This window comes from Penicillium taxi (genome assembly GCF_028828555.1).
Source record: "Penicillium taxi strain IBT 34144 chromosome Unknown utg000003l_segment0_segment0, whole genome shotgun sequence".
Taxonomy (NCBI): domain Eukaryota; kingdom Fungi; phylum Ascomycota; class Eurotiomycetes; order Eurotiales; family Aspergillaceae; genus Penicillium; species Penicillium taxi.
The window spans coordinates 731,923-758,846 of NW_026643205.1; the positions used below are offsets into that span (position 1 = coordinate 731,923).

The 26,924-nt window shown below is 46.0% G+C and overlaps 9 protein-coding genes across 9 annotated transcripts; 5 read left to right on the forward strand and 4 right to left on the reverse strand.

Annotated features, from left to right (window-relative positions):
• Positions 1-4,692: 4,692 nt before the first annotated feature.
• N7495_003756 (uncharacterized protein) lies at positions 4,693-5,637 on the forward strand (the record flags this gene model as incomplete). Its single annotated transcript, XM_057206407.1, has 1 exon — positions 4,693-5,637. One exon carries the CDS (start codon positions 4,693-4,695, stop codon positions 5,635-5,637), a length of 945 nt encoding a protein of 314 aa, XP_057064087.1.
• A 654-nt stretch (positions 5,638-6,291) lies between these two features.
• On the reverse strand, positions 6,292-8,260 carry N7495_003757 (Zn(II)2Cys6 transcription factor; the record flags this gene model as incomplete). The annotated part of the gene is made up of 2 exons (XM_057206408.1): positions 6,292-7,138; positions 7,191-8,260. Coding segments are annotated over 2 exons (1,917 nt in total), but the record flags the coding sequence as incomplete, so codon positions are not given.
• Positions 8,261-9,106: 846 nt separating this feature from the next.
• Positions 9,107-11,713, forward strand: N7495_003758 (uncharacterized protein; the record flags this gene model as incomplete). Its single annotated transcript, XM_057206409.1, has 4 exons — positions 9,107-9,211; positions 9,270-9,768; positions 9,834-10,599; positions 10,654-11,713. 4 exons carry the CDS (start codon positions 9,107-9,109, stop codon positions 11,711-11,713), a joined length of 2,430 nt encoding a protein of 809 aa, XP_057064089.1.
• Positions 11,714-12,551: 838 nt separating this feature from the next.
• Positions 12,552-14,024, forward strand: N7495_003759 (uncharacterized protein; the record flags this gene model as incomplete). The annotated part of the gene is made up of 3 exons (XM_057206410.1): positions 12,552-13,167; positions 13,254-13,891; positions 13,941-14,024. The coding sequence occupies 3 exons, from the start codon at positions 12,552-12,554 to the stop codon at positions 14,022-14,024; spliced, it is 1,338 nt and encodes a 445-aa protein (XP_057064090.1).
• Positions 14,025-14,910: 886 nt separating this feature from the next.
• On the reverse strand, positions 14,911-15,123 carry N7495_003760 (uncharacterized protein; the record flags this gene model as incomplete). The annotated part of the gene is made up of 1 exon (XM_057206411.1): positions 14,911-15,123. One exon carries the CDS (start codon positions 15,121-15,123, stop codon positions 14,911-14,913), a length of 213 nt encoding a protein of 70 aa, XP_057064091.1.
• A 1,010-nt stretch (positions 15,124-16,133) lies between these two features.
• Positions 16,134-16,416, forward strand: N7495_003761 (uncharacterized protein; the record flags this gene model as incomplete). Its single annotated transcript, XM_057206412.1, has 2 exons — positions 16,134-16,283; positions 16,333-16,416. The coding sequence occupies 2 exons, from the start codon at positions 16,134-16,136 to the stop codon at positions 16,414-16,416; spliced, it is 234 nt and encodes a 77-aa protein (XP_057064092.1).
• A 637-nt stretch (positions 16,417-17,053) lies between these two features.
• N7495_003762 (acid phosphatase) lies at positions 17,054-18,670 on the forward strand (the record flags this gene model as incomplete). Its single annotated transcript, XM_057206413.1, has 4 exons — positions 17,054-17,230; positions 17,288-17,432; positions 17,539-17,976; positions 18,024-18,670. 4 exons carry the CDS (start codon positions 17,054-17,056, stop codon positions 18,668-18,670), a joined length of 1,407 nt encoding a protein of 468 aa, XP_057064093.1.
• A 1,595-nt stretch (positions 18,671-20,265) lies between these two features.
• N7495_003763 (VIT1/CCC1 transporter family protein) lies at positions 20,266-21,314 on the reverse strand (the record flags this gene model as incomplete). The annotated part of the gene is made up of 3 exons (XM_057206414.1): positions 20,266-20,773; positions 20,836-21,196; positions 21,254-21,314. The coding sequence occupies 3 exons, from the start codon at positions 21,312-21,314 to the stop codon at positions 20,266-20,268; spliced, it is 930 nt and encodes a 309-aa protein (XP_057064094.1).
• A 1,019-nt stretch (positions 21,315-22,333) lies between these two features.
• Positions 22,334-24,310, reverse strand: N7495_003764 (putative G-patch domain protein (TFIP11); the record flags this gene model as incomplete). The annotated part of the gene is made up of 1 exon (XM_057206415.1): positions 22,334-24,310. One exon carries the CDS (start codon positions 24,308-24,310, stop codon positions 22,334-22,336), a length of 1,977 nt encoding a protein of 658 aa, XP_057064095.1.
• Between the last annotated feature and the right edge of the window lie 2,614 nt (positions 24,311-26,924).

Here is a 26,924-nt window from a genome sequence, read left to right on the forward strand (position 1 = left end):
ATTACCTATCTATATTCATGTTCCAAAGTTCCTGGGTTATTCTGGCGGCAGATTCAATCATTCCTTAGATCCTGTGTACCAACTCCTGGTGGCTTCCTTCAGCCCCCATTCGGTTTGATCGATCCTTCTCAGCCCTAATGTTCTAAATTGGAAATTTTAATGTGAAGAATTATAGCCAAAAATAGCTGAGTAGGTATCGGTTGTTTCGAGGAACCACCTGTTAAAAAAAACCGTCATCATGTCAAGGACTTTCAAGGTATATCCACAAGCGGGTCTTGGCATCCGAAGTCCCTACTTTAACCTTTCTCCAGACGCTACGATCATATTCAGCCATTATATTGGCTGAATACATCTAGTTCTAAGCCTTCATTGTTACGACTCTAGTTTCACATAAAGAGTCTAGTCCCAGCACTTCATAACCATCTTTTTGATAGGAATAAATTTACCAACCTATTTCAGCAAACCGATAGCGAGGAAATGAAGTTCATATCAAAATATTAGAACCTCTTGGATTTCGAACAGACTAGTTGAAGCATTAAACAGGTACGTTTTCTTGAGTACCGAGGTGGCGCGGGCTCTGGTACAACAGTATTCGTCCATGACATTGGCATTAATCTGGAGCACGCTGGAATAGCTTACAAAACCATATCCTGTGTGCACAGGAGAGCATCGCTGGTCGGTTATCGCCCGGAATATCAGTGTTTGACCCTAGAAACATAGACACATCCGTGCTAAAGGCGCAACCAGCGGTAAATGCAAAGTAAAAAATATCGCAAATTTGATATTTAATCAGATGACCTTACAGTTCTGAGGAAGGTGCTAAGATTAAAGGGCCCAGATAAGACGTGAATGCTGACTATCATGGTTTCGATGGTCGAATCGATTCAGAGATCAATTACTCTGCCCCGGAGCAGATATTGTAGCCAAGGCAGGTGACAGGTACATCAGGTCATGAAACTTGCGTCTCAGATAAGATAATGGATCAGAAATATGAACTAGCCAATGCTACTAATCTCCTAGTGGTGTCATGGATCGACTTGAAGATAATGGATGAAAGCGGGATTAAAAGCCATCATCAAAAATATTAAAGAGAAAATGGCAAAGAGTCCAGGCTACTTGACAGTTTGGAACTTCAGCTACAGACTTAGAAAGGTAATTTTTGGTTAAAAGAGGTAACAGAGTCTTACCAAACTCTATATAAGCAGATCTACGATCTAGATGCTATCATAGTATTTGCAACCGGAGATGACGGCGATTGGAAAGATACTGTAGAGATTGAAGTGAGCTTTTAACTAGTTCTCTTCGCTAAAGAATTTTCAATTGTGGTCGGAGCTGTCGATATCAATGAGTCCTAGGGCGGACTACGGAGGGCGGTGGACCTTTGGTGCATATATTAGCCCCGGAACAAGTCAAAACTGGAGTTGAATCCAATGCGCCAAGGGAACGGGAACAACTGACATTCACAGATAATCCTGGAAGATAGAACCTCTATTCCCGCTTGCTGCATTTGCGGCGTATCTGTTGTCGAGCTCGGATTACGAAATACTGCATCCGTGGTCCAGAAAGTGAAAGCCAGAACTCCTAAACTTAATTACACTCGGCAGGTAACAACGAGGAAACATATTCCGCATGTATTTACTATTTGTCACGGGCTACATGAGTCACTGAGTTGCTAAGAAATTGTAATATTACCTATGTAGTTCGATATTGAAACTTTTCCCTATCCCGCACTTAGATACTTCCAAGTTCCATTTACTCTTCAGTTATAAATGAACTGAAAATCGGAATTATCATCAAGCTTGAGTTGATATTTGCTCTCAAGGTTGAACAGGCTATCAAGTATAACTGTTGGTACACCGGTGGGTATAGCAAGATTGATGAGAGGCTACGCCCACTTCTAACACCTATTACAGGAAACGCTTTACGCCCCTATAATATCTCTTTTTTCTCTTGAAGTGGTTGTAAAATCTACTTTTTCATTCATGGTGAGGACTAGCTATTTATACTACAAGTTGCTCTTCTGTCTGAGACGAATGTGTTCCATCGTCTAAGACAGAAGAGCCGGTGAAGACGGGACATCCCAGTTATATGTATACTGTTCGAGGTTGTTGTTTGATACACTTCGAACAGGGATTCGTGATTTGGTCTAAACCGGGGTGTCATTGTCCGATATCCCAACAGTAATATATCAAGGCTTAAAGCCGCCTAGGTAGGTTGTCGACAAATAAATGGATCACGCAGCACTCGAGTAAAATAACCACTAATGGCGACATCTAGGCTAATTTAGCATTGGAAGTGGCCTACCTTGGTAAATAATCCTAAGTTAAACTCACCCATGGTTACCTATGTAGATAGTATGAACTTTAGGTAGATTGCGAGCAGCAGTCGTGCCTTCTGAGGTTACTTCCTCCCTTGCCCGAACCTCGAAAATTCACCGTAATCACCCTACAGTAACTAGTACTTTTAGTGCTTGATTTATTGTAGATCTTAACCTACAATGGGGGAGACGAAAATGAGTAAGGTTTGGAGAAGCTTGAAGGATTTTTCTAATATATGAAGTGCGGAGTAGTATCACCTGCGGACTATCGATATACTAAGTAGATAGATGAGAGTCATAAGACACGGTTTCTAGCGCCAGAAGTGAAGATATGAGAGAATTATAGAATGAGCTGTACGCAAGCAAGATTATTCGCCATTCTCCCTGATTAATCCCCGAGTTGATGGGTCGATATTGGAAGGCAATAAAGTGGCTTAGTATGACGATCACCCATTGTATCGAGGATGTGTAACACGATTTAGCCAAAAGGTAGCATACCTCCTGGACAAGTCTCCGGAAATCCTTGGTTGAGAGCAATTACCGTCGGCATACTGGAGGAAACCCGAGATCTCTGACCCATCATAGATCAACACCTTGGCACGATGGAGATGATGGAGTTTACAAAGTCTAAAAGGCTCTGTATTGGGAAATTACAAACCAAACAACGAGTTACATTAATGTGGTAGATATAGCCCATGCCCTCATTCATAATTGAACTTCACAAACGCCATCAATAACCTATACATAAATCCCCTCAATGGCCAAGTAAAAGGAAGACTGGCACTGAAATTTCAACATTTGACACAAGTCAAGGCTCATGGCGCACGCCATTATGCGGATGCTTAACCCTCAAGCCACAAACGCCATGGTAGCATTCTACTTACGGGGTCTATCCAAGAAGCTCCTAAAGTCTCCATCTCCACTCTTGAGCCATGGAAAGGAGGCAATTTGTGGGGCAATCGCCAGATCTAGCGGGTACCTGAGTTCTCGCTGGATGAAAGATGTGTGGTCAGGGCCCAGGGCCATGGACTCCTCAAACTTTACTCAATGTTGCTCCTGGGATGATACTACCTACATATGCAGATAGTCTATTTTACTTAATAAAAACAGTATGAGATGGATGTACTGATCCAATTTAAGTGGGTGCTTACATGGTTAATTATGTCTGCAAGTTAATTGGTCAGTTGACCTCTCTCTCTCATAGAAGTGGTTGGTTGGCCTGGCTTCCCGGGAGTCCTCGATCTATAGACCCACCTTGGGGGCTTGGAATGTAGAAGTGGAAAGTAGAAAGTGGATAACAATAAAGAAGTAAGAAAAGATCGTCAAAGTGTAATATGGTAGCAAAATATGGGATATGAATTCATTTTATTTCAACTCAGGAGTCAATCCCCCAGAAATCACGTGGGGAAAATCTCGGCCCAAATGAGCCTTAGTCTCCTTTTCTTCAACTTCAAAAAATCAAGAATCAAGAATCAAAAGCCAAGAATCAAAGGAATAGAAATTCAATGACGCTCAGGGGTTCTCACAGCTGTCATGATACTTGAAAAGAGATTATCTCTCCACAACAACATCATAGTATTAGCACCGACGATCACGACATCCCCTGAATTCAAGGTATTTGCACAACAACATCGGGAAAGTGGATTTCAATGACTTCAAAGTTTCTGCCAAGTGCAGATCGACGTCTCTAGCACTTATTCTACGGAGCAGTTCGGGGTCCATATAAGCATGCACTTGCCAGCCACAGAGCACGATCTGGCAGCCACGAACCTTGTGATCCGTCTCCTATATCCACTTCAAAGAAGAACTACCTGCAGATCTCAATTTGAAAACCTTTCAAATTTTATCTAGTACGCTGATCCCTAACTTTGAAAGCCAAAACGGGCATTATACAAATCAATTTCCTGTTCGAGTACTATGTTTACTCGAATGTAAACGACTTCGGGATGTCTGCTAGATATCATGTTGATATTGTTGAGGTCATATAACACGAGCAGTCTGCCGAGGTCTAGAGCCTTGGAATCGATATGTATGGTGTGGTAGAAGCGTTGACATACTAAGCTAGTCTCCGAACTAAGTTCGATGAATTGGAGACCATTAGTTCCCACTCACTAGGGAATATCCACAACCTCAAATGAGAATTTGTACGGAAAATGGATCAGCCACTTACGGAGTGCAAGTTAACAAACTAGCACAATTATGAGCGAGAGCGATCCAACGAGTTATTTCTCAAGCAGCTCCAGAAGTATAAGAACAGGCTCCTCCATCTACTAATTTCTCTTTCGTCACTCACTGTTGCCTCTCTCTCTCCCTCTCTGAGCCAATTCACTCTTTATATTAATATCTTCCTTTATATACTAAATTAATCCATCAAAATGAAGGCCTCCTTTGTTTCTCTCATCGCCGCCATGGCTACTGGCGCCATGGCCGCCCCTCTGCTCAACGCTGTTGACGGTCTGACCTCCACCCTCGGCCTTGCAAATATCGTTTCAGACCTGGACCTGAAAAACATCCCCGTTGTCTCCAAGGTCGGTGACCTCACCACTCTACTTGATCTCCCCGCCACTTCTTCTGCCAGCGAGTCCGTCACCAAGAACGGCAAGCTCGTCCAGAATCTCGGCCCTGAGCTCGACAACATCCTCACCATCACTGGCCCCAACGTTAAGACTCTACTCATCGAGCTTAGCCCTGAGGTTACCGCCCTCGTCTCTGGCCTTGGCCTTCCCGGCCTCGGTGTCCCTCTGGGATCCATCGTTGCCTCCGCCAGCTCCCTCGGCGATCTCGTCTCTGGCCTCGGCCCTACCGTTGATGGCCTCGTCACTCTCGTCGGCGCTGATGTCGGTGCTCTCCTCGTCTCTCTCTCCCCCGAAGTTGCCGGCCTCGTCTCTGGTCTCGGTCTGCCCACCGTCGGTGTCCCCGTCGGCACAGTCGTTGCTACCCTCGGCACCAGCCTGAAGCGCGGTGAGATCCTCCAAGACCTTGCCCCCGCCACCAAGGACACCATCACCGTCACTGGCTCCAACTCCAAGCAGCTCCTCGTCAAGCTCAGCCCCTCCGTCACCTCCCTCGTTGCCGGCCTCGGCCTGACCACCATCTCTGGCCCCGTCGGCTCCGTTATCAAGACCGCCGGTGGCGTCGGTGACCTCCTCGAGGACCTCTCCGTTCCCCTCGAGCAGGTCCTCATCATCACCGGTGACGATGGCCAGAAGCTGCTTGTCCAGCTCAGCCCCTCCGTTGTCTCCCTCGTCGCTGGCCTCGGTCTGACCGGCGTTGCCACCCCTGTTGGCGCCGTCGTCTCGACCGTTGGTACCAACCTGTAAGTTAGTTCACTAGCTTGATAACAAGATGCGTCTGTTTAAGTGGGATTGTATGGTGTCTTTTCTTCCATCTTTCAAGCTTTTTTTGTACATGTGAACCGAATGATTTCTTGAAAGATTTTACCCTTCTCTATATACTTTCTTTTTGATACTCCATTTTTTACCAGCTTTAATTGAAGAAAAGCAAAACAACGTTCCTCAATCAGCTATTCTGTCGTATGTCAGTTTCCGTTAGCTGTAAGACCATATTAATCGCTGATTCTCAACTGAAACTATACACGAGTATCATTAGATTACCATTAATTATTCCCATGGTTAATTGTGAGCGGTTAGTAGTCGATGAGTAGGTTAAATACCTACTATATGTAGCAGGCTGTGTAGTCCATTTACCACTGACTAAATACCTACCTAGTTATTAGAGGTAATAGGTCAAAGTCTTCGAAGAATTCACGGGGAAAAAAGACAAAGTTATAAATACGACATAATGAATAGGATGATAGCAAAGTCGATAAAACTCGCGACGATTGAAGAAAGAGAAACAGGGCGGCACTCATGTAGTGGATTTAAAGGTAATAATATAGGCATTGAGAAGGATATAAGGAAAGGGACAAAAAGATAAACGCCACATGCGATGTGCGATAACTCTTTTTACACTTGTTACCAAGTTGAATTACCGGCAAGCGGCAGCCCCGTTGAAATATGAGGATGCGCGGCATGATTCATTAAATATCCCGGGCTAGCGAGGAGCCTTTGCTCGAGGGAGATTGATTCCTGCTCAAATTCGTCCAGCGGACCATGTATGTCCCATTTTAGTGCGCAGTGAGTCAGTAAGTCGCGGATGTAGGTCATACAGTGAGTTGCACGGGCGCGACAGTTAATACGGTCCTCGTCGCTCAGCACTGGGGCATCAGGGGTTCCGGCCGGGACGGATGGAAGACATGGAACTGTCGCGCTTAGGAGGTCGAAGTTCTGGGAGAGGAGATCTACGAATCGCCTGGCCACTTGGCGAACGCGCTGGATATCAATAAAGTTGAGGAATGGTAGGATGAAGGGATCATCCAGGACTTGGTGGATCTGGCTGATATATTCCATGCAGTGGTCAAAGAGGAGAGCTTTGTTATAATCGCAGAGGATGGGGTATCGGTGGGAGGGGGAAAGGAGAATAATTTTGGTGTAGATGAGTTCGAGACGATAGAGGAGAGAAAAGTGTTTTGGAGCGTTTTGAGGGCACTCTTGGAACCATTCCTGGGCCCGGGAGCAAAGGGTCCAGATCTGCACTAAGGGTTGTGGAGATGGCTCGCGTGAGCTATAATACATATCTTGATATCCTGCTGATAGGATTTGACGAATTTTCACGATATGCAGGGCTGGAGCCGGACTACGGAGAAAGATATGGCTTTGTTCGACTGATGAAGAGTTGGAAGGTGCGTTTATCGAGGCAAAGTCGACATTTATAGAAGCATCGGAGATTGAGAAAGTCCTCTGAAAAGCAGTACTGACTCCTCTATTCAAAGATTAGTGATAGTCCTATAAATCTTTCTTTTCAAAGTACATACCTGTCTAAGCAGTAAAGGCAAGAGAACACACGACGGCGAATATCCAGCCGATTTGCACTTGATTGCACTTCCATTGGGGGATCTTGATGAAGCCCTAGGTCAATGGCTAATCTCATTGCCATTCCTACCAAGTACCAGCAGCGAAAGTGTCCTGGGTCTACTAGTGCATACTGCGCCAAAAGCAAAATGGCCTGAATACCCGTAATGGAACCGGGGCGGAGAACATCACCAGCATAAGTCAAAGCCCCCGAGACCAGTGCCAGTGCCCTTGGGTGGCTCTTATCATGATGATGATGATACGAAACAGACGCGGAGGCTATGGCAAGGACCATCCGTACCATCCAGTGATCGACGGGAGTCGCAAATCGACCATCAGCCTGATAAGTGGCATCCACGGACGTCCAAAAGCTGGTCTCGACGAAGAGAGGTAGCTGCACAAAGACATTTTCAAAGTAATGTTGTAACAGTGGGGTTGCTTCGTGTCGTGGGGGAAGCGCATGTTGGTTTGGAGGCGAAGGTGGAGGCGAAGGTGGAGGCGATCCGACAGTTGCGACTGATAAGAGGAGGTTGGCTAGGGTCGTGGTGGACGAGATGCCATGAAAGTCACGAGAGGTCGCATTGACTGATAAGAAACCAAAATCACCCACTAGATCATCAATATCTGAAACCTCCCGGCGATGGGTGGAAGTTGAGCCCTGAGGTCCCACCGAAGTGGAACAAGTGGAGGACATGGCCCGTACGACGCCATTCCCACTCCCGCTTGCTCCATTTTCATCCCCTTCAGATCGCGAGTTCTGGCGTTCACGAAGAAGGGCAATCCTCTTTTCAAGTTTATCACAGTAGCCTTCCAGAGAGGCGACATAGCTTCGTTCTTTGCCCTTTGCAAACTCATCGCTTGCACCGGAGCAAGTACTCGCTTTGCCTACCTTCTCACAAGCCGAACAGGCGGGGAGTTTCCCATCGCATTTAATCTTTGCGGTACGACATCGTGAACAAGCAGCGACCGGTCGGCTGACTTTGAGTAATGGACTATCCAGGAAACTTGTGGCGGAGGTCATCACTTCATTTTTCTGTTTTTATTTTTTTATTTTAAAAAAAAAAAAAATTCTTTTTATATGGGGACTAGTGAAGTTGGAGGAAGAGATACAGTCAGCGCGTCAATTCAAACTCTCGCGTCACCCCATTTTCCGTGAATACAAGTTTCAGTACTTACGTTGGGATGAAAGCCGGACTTGAACTTGAGCTTGAGCCTGAACTTCAATCTGAACCTGAACCTGAACTTGAACCTGAAACTGAACGTGAATATGATGAACCTGCATTGAAGGGAAAGGGAAGAGTGGAGTAGAGATCCAAGTTTAGGGAGATCCAAGTAAATAACGGTATAGATGGTAAACGGTAAACGGTGAACGGTAAACGGCAAACGGCAAACGGTAAAAACAAACAGTAATAATGACAGGGACTATTTTGAATTTTACGTCGCTACCAGTCCGTTTAAAGATTACTGTCCCTTATTAAGCCAGGTTCAACCTTGCAAAATAGGCCGCTTCTCTTACCTTTTCTTACCTTCTTTACCTTACATAACCTTACTTTCCCCCACTTTCTTCCACTTCTAGTTTGCATCGCTTCTAATCTCTCGTAGTCCGGACCGAGGCCAGCCTGTAACGCCATAACAAAGCCAACATTCCAAGATTCAATACCCCTTGGCACTCTTCTTCTTTTCTTTTACTCCATTCTTACTAACCCTACCCCCATTCCAACTTTCCCCAAATTTATCCGCCTGAACATGTCGAGCTTGACATATAAGGTGGACCGATCTAAGTGTTTGGGGGCCAAATTTATCCCGAAGTATCCAAGCTCAAGCTTAGTCTCGGCAGTGAGGGACTTGTTCGTGTAGTTTGATAGAAATTTGGATAATCATGACCCAGACCTCGTCCGTGAAGCCCTCTCCAGAGTCGCTCACATTGGAGCCACCGAACGGTCGCATCGCTCATACTCTTACCGCTTGTACAAGGTGTCGACAGGTACTCAATCCATCTCTATCACGGAATCCACACCCCCCGTTCTAACCCTCCTTCCTAGCGAAAATCAAGATGTGATCCAGGCATTCCTCGATGCGCTCCCTGTGAACGAAGCAATGCCAAGTGTGTATATTATGATTCCACTCGAGATACCACCATCCCTCGATCGTATATCGTATCGCTTCAAAAGAAAGCACGAGAGCTGGAGAAGGAACTTGCTGCGGCTGAAAAACATGTCCAACATTCGGCCGATGCCGAACTAATGGTGCGCGGTGCTGGGCGCATTCGATTTCATGAGAATGATGAACCCCGATACCTAGGTCCTTCCAGTGGCATTGCCATGGCCCGGCTGGTCATGGAAGTGGCCAAGCAGAACACCGATTCAAAAAGCATCAAGGATGTAGTCCCCGATTTGACCGTCCAAGAAATCAAAGAGGCCTTCATGAAGGAAGATTCTAAACCGACTTCGAAAGTGTATCCCATGATCAGCTCCATTCCACATTCCAAACTGCCGGGAAGGTCCCTGACGCTGAGGTTGATTGGTCTTTTCATTGTCAAAGGTATATTTCTGGGAAAAATTTGGGCGAAAAAAAAAGACGTGTTTTGGCTGACAGGACCTTTCCAGCACAAACAATGCTTCCGACGCTTCATGAGCCCAGTTTCCGACGAGAAGCGGATGAGGTATTCCGTGGTTCAACTAACCCCTGTCACAATTTCCAACTCCGAATGGTGATCGCCATTAGTATGCAAAAGTTGAGCCCAGAATATGCAGGTCTAGCAGACAGCTTCTATCTTGCTGCATTACCATACCTGGAGCCGACTTTGAAGCAGATGGATATCCGGGCCTTACAATGTCTGGTATTGATTGCGCAGTATTCCATGTTGACCCCCACTCGGACAGCGGCATACTGGGTTGTCGGGACGGCTGTGAAACTGCTTCAGGACCTGGGATTGACCGAAGAAGCCACCATCAGCACCTCTCCCTCGGGTGAGCCGCTCAATCCGTTAGAGGTCGATATGCGGCGACGGATGTTCTGGATTGTCACTTCAATGGAGTTTGGACTCGCCCATTCATTAGGACGTGCCAACTGCTACAGTATTTCGCACGACAACATCGATGTGAAGTTTTTCTCGTTGGTGGATGATCGGTATATCACAGCCGAAGGCATCACTCCTGGAGCGAAGCCAGTCTTAGCAAAATGTATTTCGGTCCATTTTTTCAAAATGCGACTACTACAAATGGAAGGCCGGCGAACACTTTACTTAAATCGAACGGAGACTCCAGCCAATGACCAGGATCCATGGTTTTTTCAGATGCATGCCAAACTTGATGCATGGGTGGAGAATGGCCCGAAGAATGATGACGGTAGCGGGCGTTTGAACGTAAAATGGTAACGCGTCTACAACGATTGTCCCAATTGGTCAACCACTGACACAAAATCCAGGTTTCAAGGCAGAAAAAACACTATAATCATTCTGATGTATCGACCATCGCCGCAAATTCCAGAGCCGTCCGCCAATGCTGCCAAAATATGCTACGAAGCTGCAACGTATAATATCGCCTTGCACAAAGAACAAATGGTCAATGGTTCGGTGGATTTGACATGGATCTTCACGCAGTCCCTCTTCCAGGCCTTCAACACCATCCTTTGGACCCTATCCTACCCCGAAATCCGAAAGGAGCACCCCATTGAGGAAGTCCAAAGCTATCTAGACATGGCTCTCGAGGTCATTGCATACTCAGCGGAACGGTGGCCTGGCGTTCAGTCGGCACTGCTACTTTACAAGCGTTTGATCTCAGCTATTTTAAAAGCTTTCGCCACAGAGGACTCCTTTGTCGTACCATCTCCATCCAGTCACCCCACCCCAACATCTTCCCTGGGCCTGACTCCTCCAGCTGCATCGAGCCCATCTAGCACGACAACGGCTGTCCACTACCCAACAGTTACGTCTTCATTCAGCGAGACTGCATCCATTGGTACTCTATCCAGAGGTCATTCAGTTGATCCTTCTGTCGCATTCTCTCAAGCGACACCCCCGGGTTTCCCTCCCGATTCCTTGAAACCGAGAGTACTTTCACCGGTCACCCCAGTGTTTAGCACGCAGCAACCAGTCAGCTGCGACCCATCACCCGAGTACACATCAGAGGAATACTGTGCTCCAGACAGCCTCTATCCCGATCTATCTATTGACCCTAATACACCCTACAACGCAATACCCTCGGTGGTCCCAGGCCTCCAAGGCTGGGATCCAAACTTCTCCCTTGCCTCCACAACTGCTAGTCACTTAGCATATGTTGATGCCACTGTCGATCCCATGCAATGGACCACTACGATCGAAGATCAGTATTCCCAATATTTCAATGAGCCATTTCCAGTACCAGCGTGGCGAGGGCGCACTCTTAGTCGACAGGATCAGTCTGAACTAATGGAATCATTGGAATATGATATTCCCGATGTCTCTGCCCAACTGGTTCATCAGTCCCATGCCTTTTACCAGTCCTGAAATGAATGGAAGGCAATTCGGTTTTATGAATCTGTTATACCAGATATTGCGTAACAGAACGTTTGCTTTTTTTTTTTATGGTTGCTGTGGATCAGCTGACCATACCATAGCTAGGTACATTTTCAATACCCATGAATCCCAAGTCTTTCTAAATCTTGTGGAAATTCAATGATTTGAAGTCATCTTTAAATTCCTCTACAAAAGTACGTAGCGACAAAACTGCCGACATGGTACATTACACATCATTTAGAACCAGGGGTCCGGGCCATAAATGATAAAGACGGGCTAACAAAAGAAGAATGAAAGCTCTCAAAGGGAAAAATCCCATTCTGGGACTTGACTTTGATTTGCATAGCACGTCATAAAAAGTTCAGGATAATAGAATTTAGAATGATTAGAATTTGTTGTTAATTGTAGTTGAATGAAGGTTGCAGTTCATTTCCAATCTCGACTTCCTAGCAGCCGAAACGGATGAGACCGAATCCCGTGTCACGTGGACAATCCGGTTTGCCTCCCCGTCTCAGCAGCAGCATCTTCGAGAACCTCTGGACCCAACCACTCCTTCCCACCCGCCACGCCATCCCCAACAACCACTCCCATCTGGATCGCCTACAAAGACGTGTTTAGGTTTTCTGGAATGCATATGATTTAGGACGGCAGGAACGACCTGATCGCCCGCTCGAGCGACCGTCGATCGTTGACCGGAATCTTCTCCCCCCTCAAGAAGACTCAGCGCTTGTGTCGAACCTTGCGGCTCAAACGCCCCAATCTGTGGAACAACTGAGTTTTACTGATCTGGAAGTAATTCTTCTAATACAAGGCTGCCATTAAGACTCCCATGTCTGATCGCACCTCTGCAACAACCTTCCGAGCCGGACCTCCGTCACCCCCATCACCCTCCGCTTGGCCTCTAAAAGAGAGCCATACACTCCTCATTTCATCGGACCATTTCCCTCAGACACCCCAGTCTCCTCCGTTGATGTCGGTCAGTGACCCGAGTCATGTCTCAAACTTCGCATCCTCCCAGGCATCACCGAACCAGGCGACTACTCAACCAAACACTTCTTCCCCTCCCTCTTCCACACCCATGTCTACACAGGTCTCTCAGCAACCCACAATGAGCACCACCAACTCGTTCCCTACCCCAGCTAGTAGCGTCAGCGGTCATCTGGCCCATGCCACCTTCACGGAGGATAACGATCAAAAATATTTTACCGCAGGAAACCAGGGCCCAATTAAGATCGTGGAAGATCAGGAACATAGACGTACGGATCACAACAGGCAAACTGACTCTGCGGATGGGACGAACAATTCCATCGGACAGGACCAGCTTGCGACAGACGAAGACGCCATGGACGTGGATAATGAAACCGCAGCTCGCCCATCTTCCCGCGACCTGGGCTTAGATTGCTTGCAGGATAAACTCACTTCGGCTTTCCATCTGTGCAAAAGCTGTAAGATACCCCCAAGTTTGAACCTTTCCCACTGACCTGCTTTGGGAACCAAACTTGTTAACTTTAGCTTCTTTGTCGCCTGATAGTGCCCATTGTGTCTGGTCCCGATCCTTCAGTGGATCTAGTTTCGCTCTATGGCCTCGGTCCGGTGGCGCAATCGGTAGCAAGAATGGACCATGTGACGGGGGAAAAGATAAATCGACTAAGGAAATCTTATGAAGGAAAACTAAAAGGATTGGGCTTGGCAGGACGAAATAAACCCAACAAGCAAGAGCCTGGCTCGCAGAGCAGTCTCAGATACCTAACGATGTGGCCCGAGGAAGAATGGCAGAACCAAAATGTCTTTGGCAAGCAGATTAAGCTCGCGGATAACGACTCGGCGCTTCACGGCCTTCACAACCAAGCTATGCAGCTGGAGCCTGGAACGATGCCTCAGAACGATTTTTGGGGAGATCTACTAGGCCACGAAAAGCCTGTTAGAAATCAAGGCACCTCCGAGAGTGGGAAAAAGTCTGCCCCTACTCCAGGTACTCGCCCTGCAATTCAAAAGAACGCGTCCGCTACGACGGCAGAAGAGCGAGAGCGAGCGCGGACCACTCGTGGCCGCAAGAGAAACTACGATGATAACAGCTTCGTCGGCTACGGCGAAGGCTACGTGGATGATGATGATGACCCTGGCTTCTACTCCAACAGCGAGGGAACCGGGAAAAAGAAACGGAAGAAGGTAAGATTCTGCTCGCTTCTTCCAAGAATCTTACACTAATCCACAATAGGACCATGTTTCCAAGGTTTCAACTCCCATGTCCGAACGAGGTGGGAGTTATGGGGTTGGTATTTATGGAATTGGCGCCAGATGAAAAACTTTCCACAGATCCGAAAAGTACATTTTACACTTTTATATCATTCTTTCTGAAAATGGCTATGAGTGATCAAGTCAGGGCTTTCCATGCCCACTCACAAGCCCCCAAAATGTCGACAGCTCTAAGGGTTTTTTTTTTTTTTTTTTTCTTTTTATTATCGCTTATTTATTGTTCTCTGTACATGATGCATCACGGTGCTGGATATACCCGGCTTCATTATCAACGGACGGCGTTTAGGGCAAGGTGGGACAAAGTATTCATTTAGAATACGAACTGATTTTGATTTTTTTTTAATTTTTTCTTTCCGATTTTGTTTCGTATCTGCTGCTTTTCCATTCCTTTATTGTCTTTATTTTTCGAGACACCGTTGTCACTACTGACTTTCAATGAGCAGTTGGCCATTTCTCCGCTTTTCTTCGAACTTTCATGGTTTCTTACTTCACTTACTTTTTCTTTTGTGTCCGTGACATGCTGTTTCCAAGTTGTCGATTTGATGTTATCAGACTTACGAGGTCTTTACGTAAACTTGGCTTTGAGGTGCGAAGGCGCCCTCAGATTGAAATTCAGGAATGAATAAATAAATTAAAATACGTATCTTATTCATACCTCGTAGGTAGATGATGATTCCAAGGGGCCATATACCTATTAGTCAAACAACACATAAATCCAGAACATCATCGGGAAACGTCCTGGACTTCATCAAATCATCACGAGTCTGCAACTACATCAACAATCCAGCAGCCAGATGCCATACAATATGACAATGAAAAGCCCAAATACCAGGACTATCAGCACGAACCCTCGACAAGACCTAACCATACGCATCAACCATGACCGTATCCCAACGCATGGGATTAGTCCTGTTCAGCGAAACATACTCATCCTACGGGAAATACTGATTCTGCGAGCTGGCCATGACCCAGAAATAATAGCCATGCATATGAAATGGGTGCAAGCCATCTTCAAAATTCTGTACAATGATATTTACGACCTGATTGTGGGGTATGTCGAGGATGAGCTGGTTTGCTAGACCGTATGATGGCGCCACGCCATTGTAGGCTGGTTGTGTCGCCTGTGCGCAGGTTCGGCACAACATGGCTTGGGATTGGCGTTTTGGAGCCCTCTACGACGTGTCTTTTATCTATGCGCGGTTTCGACCACGAGAGTGGCGTTCAGAACGGTATTTGTGTATGCGAAGCAATTTGTTTCCATCTGCGCTCGGATCTAGTAGTTTTGATTTGTCTGGTTGACTTTGACGATGAGGAGTATTGCCGGGCTGTAGCGATTTTGAGAGTTTGGCGTTGAAGTTGTTCGACCATTGTGTTGTCGGCTTTTATCACTGTGAGCGTGTGGTTGTCGATCTCGAAGTCGAAGGTTGCGAAGCCGCCCATGCCCATTAGACGGAAGTGTGTTTTGGAGTTCTGCTGTACTGGTATCAGGTCCCGTGTGGAGTTGTCGTAGCAGGTGTGTCTATCGCTGAATGAGTCTAAGAAACAATCAAAGCTCCATTGAGATGAGCGAGTGGGGCCTATTTTAGGTGGTTTTCCCTGTACTGACTATTAGTTTGATTCTTGGATGAGTCCGTTATCTAGCCCCGGCTCTGAGTTGTCGTTGCTTATGATGAGACATTACGAAAGCCCTACACTAATTAGATCGTAGTAATAATCCTATAGAACGTTGACCTGATCACTGGCGTAGCCGTAGTGTTTCTGATACTCGGTTTCCTCAGGTACATGAATGGAATGATCAGTGGACCGAACAGACCATCCATGCGTTGGGTACCACCATGCCACCAGAAAGTGCCGAACTAGTTCTCCACTGAAGTTATGGAGAAAGCTATGACCGCTTAGAATCAGATATTGCGTGATCCCTGGAGTACAACCCACCACTCGGAAACGAGTCGTGGCACCAGGACGCATCAGAGTATGAACTGTCCATGGATTGGCAATGACAAGAACCTATAATTTCACATTATCCGAAATAGATGCATTTCCTGATGGTACAAAGCAGAGACAGGATTCGACAAACCCTTGATTTAAGAGACTAACAACTACTATAGGTGTCCTGCGTAAAGACTTAGTGGCCAACGGGAGATACCCCGACCCAATGATCCAGGCTCATCGCGGTGATAGACTGGTAATCAATGTCCAGAATGACATGGTGAATAGCACTTCGCTGCACTGGCATGGCATGTACCAGAACGGAACTAACTGGATGGACGGTGTGTCTGGGATGAAGATTGTGATGAGCTCAATGGTAAAGAAGTTCCAAGATGCTTCAACCCAAGGTCCAGCCTTAAGTCTAGAATGACGATGACGGCCAGCCAGTCTCACTTTCAAATGAATCGCCTGTGGCTTCTCCCACCATGGGCTTGGAGCTTTTTGAGTGAATACGGGGGAGGCAAAGCGACTTTGGGGGTTTCAAAGGCAGCAAGCTCTTCTCGATTCTAATTCTCCGGTCTCTAGTATATCGTATAATGTAATTGGCCTACATGTAAACTCGAGTTGCGCCTTTGGGGAAGTACCGTGCCATGTCGGGAATGAACATGAGAAAAACCGAGTTTCCAGTACCGTATTATCTTCGTTTGAGAATGAGCATCTCTTCCGCAAGACAGAAGATAAGGCAAAGAAGTTTGAAGTCGGAGATAAGCTAAAAGGAAGGCATTCAATTGGTGAAGTGAAAAGAGAAGTTGCAGCACCGACGCCACTCCGAGATTGGCGGTACAGCTTACGTTAGTCCAATGCTTAACCCCACAGTCTCTACACTATTCTACGCCCCGAGCGCCCAATACGCCCCAAGTTTCCACTAATGCAGCCCTATTTATCAGCCAAATTGTAACGTGCTTTTTATCTGCCATTCTGACTGGTTATGAACTGCCCGATCATCGGTAAACAAAAGTGGAGGTCACTGAATCTACCAGAAACAGCCCGTTTTGTATAAAGGGCACGCGACATTCCGATGCTCCTTGCACCTAGGTACGTACTTCCCCATTCTCGCCTTCTCACTTGCAACCTCTCTTTCCCGTCATGGCGTCTCTTCTTCTCCTCACGGTGATTGGCTCTGCTGCCGCGACTGCCATCACAACCACCGAGCCTGCCAAAACTGCAATTCAGGCTGCTGAAGCTACGACTGTTCCAGAGACTTGGACCTCCGATATTAAGGGTACTGCTTTCAACCGTTTCTACCAGATCTGGCTAGAGAATGTGGTATGTATTTCGGTATCTCATCTATGCACATCATAAGTTGCTAATACATCCTAGGACTACAGCTCCGCCGCTGAAAATTCCGATCAGCAATGGCTAGCCAAGCAGGGCATCACATTGACCAACTACTACGCTGTTGGTCACTCCTCACAGCCTAACTACTGTGCTGCTGTCGGTGGTGATAACTACGGAGCCGATAACGGTTAGTGCCAGTCTTTTCAAATTACTGGTGACCTTCATAGATCGACCAATCGAACGACCTGGTTGGCCGATCTATTATAGGACCTACAATTCAATTCAAATCTGAGTTGCAACTGAACATTCTCTAGATGAATTTTGGCGGGTGCCCAGCAATATTTCCACCATTGTCGACCTTCTCGATACTAAGGGTATATCGTGGTCCGAGTACATGCAGGATATTCCTTACGCGGGCTTCCAGGGCTTCAACTACTCCAACCAGGACACGTGGGCCAATGACTACGTACGCAAGCACAACCCTTTGGTTTCTTACGACAAGATTGCCAATAACGATACTGCTCTACGTCTGATCAAAGGCTTCGATCAGTTTGAGGAAGAGCTAAAGAAGAAAGAACTGCCTCAATGGGCTTTTATTACCCCCAACATGACCAATGACGGCCATGATACCAACATTACATACGCCTCCACCTGGCTCCGTGGCTTTGTTTCTAATCTCATGAACAACACCTACGTCTGGGATAACACTCTGCTCCTGCTAACCTTTGACGGTCTGTCCATGCCCCTGCAATATCAACCATCGTACTGACCCTAGCAGAAACCGAGACTTACACCGAGCGTAACCGTGTCTTCTCCATCCTCCTTGGTGGTGCTATTCCCAAGGATCTAGTCGGCACAAAGGATGACACCGTATACACCCACTATTCCAGCATAGCAACCGTCTCCGCAAACTGGGACCTCCCCTCCCTTGGCCGCTGGGACTGTGGTGCTAACCTATTCCAGTTCGTCGCCGACAAAGTAAACTACACGAACTGGGACATTGATGCCACAAACCTGTACATGAACTCCTCCATGCCCGGCCCGCTTGAGCAGTGGGGTTACTCAATCAAACGAAACACCTGGCCCGTGCCTGTGACCAGCGGCTCTTGCTCTGGTGGTAGCAGCATCCTGCAGGCCGTCGTTGACACCTACAAGGGTCAGACACCCACTTACAATTACAGCACGCCGTTTTCCTACGACGCCACCTTCGACGTGGGTCTTGGCATTTCGTACTCTCGTAATGGCGAGACTTACGTGTCTGGTGTTAATGCCACTGGCGTTCATGGATTTGACAAGGGGAACTCCACTTCGATTACCTCTAGCTCTGCTACGGCTTCGACTAGTAATGGTGCTGCTGCTCAGATGGCCACGCCTGTCTTCACTGGCTTCTTGGCTGTTGTCCTGGGTCTGCTTAGTTTCTTGTAGATTATGTCGTGAGATACTAGGGATATTGGAATCCTGAATCTGTAAGGTTCCTGTGATGAGTGATGTTTGATGTCAAATAGGGGTTCGGTATACTAAAAAAATGATGTGTCATGTTGGCTATGATTGACTATCAAAGTGAGAATGAATTGGAGGAATGATTCATATAACATACAACTACTGAGATTTTAATCCGTGGAGTAGGATAGACCGACCAATGTTGTGCATGGACTTGTTCCCTAGATATTACTACTATTCCTTTCCATCAATGATTACCAGGTTCCACTTAGACACAAACTGATTGACTTGACCCTTTTGTATAGTGCGATGATGCCTCGGAGCAAAAGAGAAATTGACAGTGAGGGCGTGATAAATATAGAACTAGAAATGAATTGAATTGAAATGAAAGTAAGGGAGACCAAATTCCAAGGTGAAGAAAAGTTCAAGTACTATGTAACTACAGAGTAGGTGGGTGAGTTTAAACGTTATAGCAGGCTCTGATTCGTCCGGTGGCAATTATTGTGGGGAAGACCTACTAAGAATCTCATTCTCGATCTTCCACTATTCACTTTCTGAAGACTGGAAGAATCTGACTTTCCCTACCCTCATTCAGTAAGTGAATTTCGGTCAAATCCAACTCCCTCTCTTTATCTTAATTATCATTCTCTCTTCTTCCTTCCCCTCAACTACAGTAGTTCGAAATCAGGTTTACAAAAGAACTCTTTTGACTTAATTCCCAGCAAATAGACCCTAAATGCACTGGTTTCTTTTGAATCACCGCTTCATCCTCTAGTCTGTGCTTACTTGATAGTATTATAGTTTAAATTCCTGACTAGTGCCTTGGCATGATATGGCAGTGCCTAGGAATAGGTAAAGACAATTTCGGGACTTCCAACCTTGGAAGGTTCCATCGTTGATCCCACAATCCACAATTATTCCATCTAATAATATGTGGAATTTTTAACCTTAAATTGATCACATTAAATATGAGACGAATATCATACAACGTACCTGGTACTCTTCAACTGTTGAACTTGGAAACCTTTGTAAAAAACAACATTGATAATATTGGTTATATAATATGGGGATCTGCAAGATGGCTCCAGGTCAGTTTGTCTGGCCTCTAGCCCTGTTAGCCTCACTACTGAACACAGAAACGGCAATTTGATATCTGAGGGGACTGACACCTTGAATTCAAATATCTGGTGGAACTCGCACAGTTCTAAGGCACAGTCTGTCCCCGGCTAGAGGGGACAGTTGCGGCGAGCTTCTTTTGTCCTTTTGAAAACTTCCAAGGTTGTTCACTCACCAGAAGAGCCCTGAAGTGGACGGTACCCTTCCAACGTTGGCATCTGGACAAATGAATACTTCGATTAATGATACATTTAACGTAAAATGTACCTGATTATTCCGTACATAGCCTGTTGTATTATGGATATATTATGGATATAGAGGCTGTTAAAAGAATGCTCCGCATGTGGAGATCCAGAATAGTCAAGTCGATAAGAGAGAAAAAGGCCCAAACTCCAATGCTTTCCCTCCCGAGCCCTATACAATGCAAATGCAAATCACAAGAAACTTTTTCTTTCACCGGGTTCTTAGGCACTGCCAGTATCAATCAACCGGACCAACCCAATAGCAGCACCAGCAGCAATGCCTCCAACAAGGCACATTTGAATACCGCCCCAAACACCAGCGAGAATATTATCACGTCCAGTCCACCCGCGCACAACACAAGTCTTGACGTAGCCGAAAGCAAGAAGAGTCACAGCCATAACGCCAATACTCCAGTAAAGCGCGATCTGAACCTGTACGGCAATGAAGTATGGGATCAGCGGGATGAAGCCGCCGACAAAGTAACCGAGTGCTAATGTGATAGCTGAGATATAAGCTTGGTTGCCATCAGGAGCAGACTCGCAATGATGGAAAGCTAGTAAGAATTCCAACAATCGCTCTTGTGAAGCGTGTAGATCGAAGATGATATTGTCGACAGCAGAGTTGCATAGTCCATACGGCGCGAAGACTTCACGGACCATGGATTGTGTTTCTTCAGGATTGCTTTCGATCAATGCCTGTGTTTCGCGCACGGTTGTTTCATATGATTCACTAGATCGGAAGATGTAAGTAACATGCCATGGAAGTGAGAAGTTATTGGTCAGATGACCTACGCTTCACTCTTAGCACCGACGTATCCGCCCAATCCCATAGAAAGGGCACCAGCGGCTAACTCGGCCAAACCGCCTAGGACAACAACTTTGGTATTTCCAAGTGCGGATAATCCGGCACTCAAGGCGAATGGAACAGTCAAGCCATCGGAAAGACCGAGAATAGCATCAGAGATAATACGTGGGTTAATACGTGACCGCGTACTGACTCCGCTGGATGAGGACGTAGATGCGGTATCAACATTGGGCATGCCCATATCGCGGCCAAAAGTATCATAGGAGCGGGTGCTCTGAGATTCGACGTCTCGATCCGAGTCACCCCGGATAGTCTCTTCATCGTCGCTATGACTGAGAAGAGATTTACCTGATAGTATTGTTAGTTCATTCTTCTTCCTACCTCGAAGTCGGTGCAACTACTCACTGGTAATATTTTGGTATTCTTGGGTAGGGAATAGTTTTTTCTTAATGAATAGTAGAGCCATGGTTGGAATTTATTATTGACTTCGAACTCAAAATTTCCGACCAGTATGTATATAAGAGCGATTTTTGCAGATGAATGAAAGAAAATGAAAGTCGAAGGGACAAGTGGATCTTTGTAGATGAGACTCGTACAATGGTAGCTCAGTCTCGGAAAAAGAGTACGAAATAGTGAAAGATTGGACGAAAAAGTAAAGAAAATTGAGCAGCTAAAGCGAGACAGCAGACCTTTTCAGATTCCAAATCCCGTTGTACAAAAGGGGCTAAAGCCACATTCACTAGGTCAAAGTATAAAACAAAAACACGGCAAAGTAGGCTTCAAAGCCGTTGAATACCAATCAAAAGAGTTGCAAATGTCAGCGATTCTGGCGAGCATTTGAACAAAAGTGGAGTACTTGAAACAAGCTTAAAGTTAGATCGATTTCATTAGTCAACACTCCGATGCTGACCATTATATCAACTCTGATTGGATGATGGATTCTCCATTTATCTGCAGTCCACCGTAATTGGCCACGGAGAAGCTTCTAGACCAAACCGGTTTCTATGGAGTTTCGGTGTTTGCTTATGATTTCACCCATTATCTATTCTCTTCAATCTCTTCGTCGTCTTTGCAAGTCAAAATATCAGAGTCTGAAATACAGCCGTTTAAATATGAGTCCGCTTAAAGAAACCTTGAGCTCAAGGTAACTCAATTAGTGCTCCATCTGTAGGTATTCTGTGCGACTCGTAATAATGGCAGGACTTCAAATAATGACTCGTCGATGATGATCTATCAGATCGATCGATCATGATCGGATTAGTATGAGTCTGACAAAGCTGACAGAGCTGACAGAGCCCAGGAGTCGCTAATTTATTATAGGTAGGAACTTGGCCATCGAAAGTAATTAAATAGATGACTGACTACCTAAGGCGGTGTCAAGAAATGAAGCATGTTCGTCTCACATAAAAGGTGCTGGCTGCATCACATCCATGAATGCAGTCCTGGGTATTGGTAAAAAGTATCAGGGGTATCGCACAGTAACAACTAACGGCTTTCAGCCAGTTCAATCAATTTCTCATCCAGGGCCATTGGTAGCCAAACGTCCTTCGATTTCTTGTCGCGGACCCAGACAATATCTCCTTGCAAAAATCCAACAACGCCACCCTTGCCCGAGGCGCTACCTGTAATACGGAAGAGGGGACGTCCGTTTTGAGGGTGCGCCTCGCGCAAGGGGATCATTATCAACCCTTGCTCCATGCACCAGTTTTCAACAATATCCTTAAAGGAAACCTCTTCCAAAACTTGATGCTTCCGCTTGGGCTTGGAAGTGGCAGTAGAGGTAGAAGCTTTAGGCGCGCTATCTTGGCCGGTGGGAAGTACTGGATTTGTGACATCTGGGAGTGGAAGCGCAGCAGCGGTGTCAGGTCCAAGTTGCATGGCCAAATCCATAGTCTTGAGGGCCTTCTTCCATTCATCATCGATGAATATGAGTTGACTAATCTCTTCTGGAATCTGTGTCTTCCACCAAGAGAACCAGGCGCCAACTTCTTCATAGTCAGGGTCGTTGATCAGCCAGTGATGCAGGGCCCGATGCCACTGCGGAAAGAAGGCCGACTTAAGAAGCATTCCCAGAGCGTTGGGCTGCAAGAAAGATTTCCAACGTAGAACATCCTCCAGATCGGTCATGTCCTGCTTCGTGGGATTAACCAAGAATCTCTCGCGCATACGCTGGGCAAGTCGAGGCAGTAAGTGGTTGACAATGCTGTGATCAAATTCACTTCCCAGAGCATCTTTCCAGAGCTTCAGGCCTTGGAAGGGCCCTTGGTGAATACTGCAATTGTCTAGAACTTTCCGAAACTTCCTCTTTGCGTCCGACATGAGTCCAGTGGGATTCTTAGCGTCAGTGTGTTGCTCATTCAATTCTGGCAACCATGTGAAAAGCCACCAACAGGACGCATGGCTAGAGCTTCGGGTACTTGGTTTCCACGAATTCAGAGCGTCTGTTAATTTAGGAACAATCGATTTTTCCAGGATGCTTGAGTAGATCGATGTAGGGACAACCTGCTTCCAGGCGTCAAGCAAAGTCGTAGCAGAGCTCGGGTCGTGCACGCTCCACTCCAACAGAGCTGAGCTCACTCGCGGCAACCAAAATCGACGAATCATGGACGCAAAAAGTCGTTTGTTTGCAACTTTCTGGATTCGACCCAGGGCTGAAGCAAGAAAGGTAGGGTCCTGAAGAGGATCCCATTCATCCATTGCTTTACGAAAAGCTGGTTGGATCGCACTGACAACACCTTCTCCGATGTTGAAATGATCTGCAATGTCCTCGTATTTTTCTCCGATAGCTAAGATCTTGTCGGCTAACTCATCAAACTTCGAGGGAGACGGATGTTCATTGTTAACGACGCCGACCAGAACCTCCATATCGTTGATCATTTTGTCGACAAGGAGGAGTAGCTCTGTGTTCCAAGTTACCAGTTCAGCAATTTCGGCTTTTTGGGCCTGATTCGCATTGTGATCTTCAACGCGGTAATTCCATTCGTTGGCACTTGCATCAATTTCGGCCAGAAAACGTGACGTCAACTTCTGTGCCTTTGTAGGGCCTGACAATTGCTGAGACATTATCCCAGATGTCGAGGTTAGACGTCGCTGCTCTTTTCCGGTGGCATCGATGATCGTTTCAAAAACCTCTAGCTCATCTTCCGGCTCACCCGCCGTTCGGAATTTCACAGGATTCAGTCGTGCTGATTTCTTGGGAGGGCCACGCTTTTGGTTCTGAGCGCCTTTCTGCAGTTTTCCTGTGCGCTTTCGATTTTCGTAGTCTTCCATGTCGTCGCTGACAGCTTCGCCTCGTGATAGGGCCTCTTGGCGTTCTTGCTCCAAGACTTGGTTGGTCTTCTCTCGGATTCCACCAAGACCAATATTACCCTGTGGCCGTACCTTCACTTCAATGGGAGCAGTTATGCCTTGTTTGTGCGCGCCTAGGCCTTCTCCCGCTTTGTATCCCATGGCTGCCAGCATTTTCGCGCCGCGCGAGAGCTGCTTAGGGGGTTCCCATTTGCAGCCATTTTGTCGGAACCTTCTCTCTTGGATCCGCAGTGAAACGAAGATTTGATATGGGGGTTTGAGGTGTGACCATAGATGGTCCGTGGAAGAAGCGATGTGAAGCTTGACAAGATAATGCTGGGTGGGAATTTGTTATCCGAGCGGGCGGTGTGTATACTGCTGATGCGACACGATTCGGGGTTAAGAGCTATCCCCGCCACGGGCTACCGCCTTATATACTGCCGGCTATGATACACATTCACCAAGTACCAGCATCAAGCAATTGTGACACAAGTTGATCGCTATATGCTTGAATTGTTTGGACACATCAGTGTCACGTGTGTACATACCGTGTAATTATTGGTCTAACTCGCCACATTTTATGTCCTGAAAGGAGATGAGATTCCTACCTTGAAAGGGTACCTAGGTATAAACCTTTCCTCCGCTTAAAATGATAAACCATCTATGTCTGTGACTTCTCCACAACTATTTTTCAGTTTAGTCTATTCCAAGATTATTGGCCCATGACCCTGTGGAAGGTCTAAACATATAGGCTATGTGTTGTCAAATCTGTAGGTATCAATTCAATGTCCTAATACCTACATCAATGAGATGTATGCCTTATTGATTTCAAAAGGGAAGAACAGAACCTAGGTACCTAGGTGTTAGAAGCCTGTGGACTCTGAGGGCTTGGAATTCAAAGTTTCAACGTTCCACTTATGCAATATTTCTAGGCTAACTCAGTGAGATTGTAGCCCTAGTTCACTTACGGGCCATCAAGTCATCAGCGTTACTCCAGGATTATCATGTGTAAAAATGGCTCTCTTCCCATCCAATAAGGTGCCGTGGTCTAGTGGTATGACGAGTCGTTGTGGTTATTTGCGAAAGCAACCTCAATGTACCGACTTAGCCCCGGTTCGATTCCGGGCGGCGCCATTTATTTTTGGATATTGAATAATATTTATGTTAATTTACATAACTGAATGCTTCGTACCAGTGGCGGTCTAATGATGTTTTGTTTCATAAAAGTTGATAATCTATGCATGCATCGATGGATCTTAAATGTGTCTCTAATTTTAAAATAAAATGATACAATAGTGAATGGTGATAGCTAGGTACCAAATTTGACTAAATAAGAATTTGCTTCGTAGAACAGCCCTAAATCATTGCCGTCTGGATCTATCGATCTATCACATTTTTAACGTTTTTAATTACATCTTAGCTTCATATGAATGAACCTTGAAGCATTTGCTAGAGCAAAAAGGTCTGAATTCGATAATGGAATAAAACGCAGCAACAAAAAGAATTGGCGCCGCCCGGAATCGAACCGGGGCTAAGTCGGTACATTGAGGTTGCTTTCGCAAATAACCACAACGACTCGTCATACCACTAGACCACGGCACCTGATTAGATAATGATTGTCCACATTTTGACACTATGAAGCATTATGATAGATACTTAACCAAACCTATTCTATTCATGTCGTTTCAATTTACCTGGGCAAATTATATCATGATAGCGAGCACACTAACGTTGAAGCCTTGGAATGGACGATTCACTATGTCGCCTGTCTTTGGTGTGATATACATAGTCCACCAAGGCTTTCCAGCGGCTGGTTACAGCTTAATTTTGGTCTTGTAGTAAGAGACAGATAGGGAACCAAGGGGATACTTTTATGTCTAAGGGGACAGACAGTATTCCAAGGTTTATCCAAGATTCTGCCTTGATGAGTGTCGAAGGGTGTAGTCTCTCAATCAGAACTTTCATCATATTTGCTAATCGCGGTGAGAGATAATTGTGGATAATTGAACCCCATGGCTCATGATTCATAGTTGTTGAATGAATCAGAACTTCGAGGACGAAGCATTGGGTACTTCGTCGAGGGATTTGGTGACCAAGAAGACCGCGGTGTGAACCCATGATCATTCGTTGCCGAGTCAGGGGAACTCAAAGGGGTTTTTGATTGTTCCTATGAGTAATTGCTTCGATGAGGGCTCTAATCCAATAGAGCGTATTAGGGAAGCTCTTAAATAGAGAGAAGACCTCGTGGAGGAGTGATAACTCTAGTATTATCCTGGAGATGACGATGGAGAAGAAAGAGGAAGAAGTGTGGGTGCAGAGATGTAGTTGATTTAGATTTCAAGTATGGATTACCTAGGTACCAAGTTAGGTAGTGCCAAACTAGCTAATTGTAGAACTGAAATTCAATATCACTGCCCATTGATACGGACGTGAACTATGGTTATATTATCTGTGGATCCATCTTTGATGAATGTCTCCATGAAGCAAACTCCAGGGCTTGATACAAATAGTGGTCGTAGACGATGAAAAAATATACTCAATCTCTGGATTAGGGTAACTTTCAAGCGAAGAGGAGAGCTCGTACACTGAAATTGGTTTGAAGCTCTCCACTGCACAGGTAGGATGCGCCAATCTTGGGCCTGAACATCCTAGTAGCTCAGATTACGGCCTGTGAGATTAAAAGACACCTGATCTCGCTAACTTTCGTATGCACTTTTTCGATGCGGGACGCCTTAAAACACTCAGAACTAGGTGCAGGAAAAAACTTTGTAATTTTCCCAAGGTTATA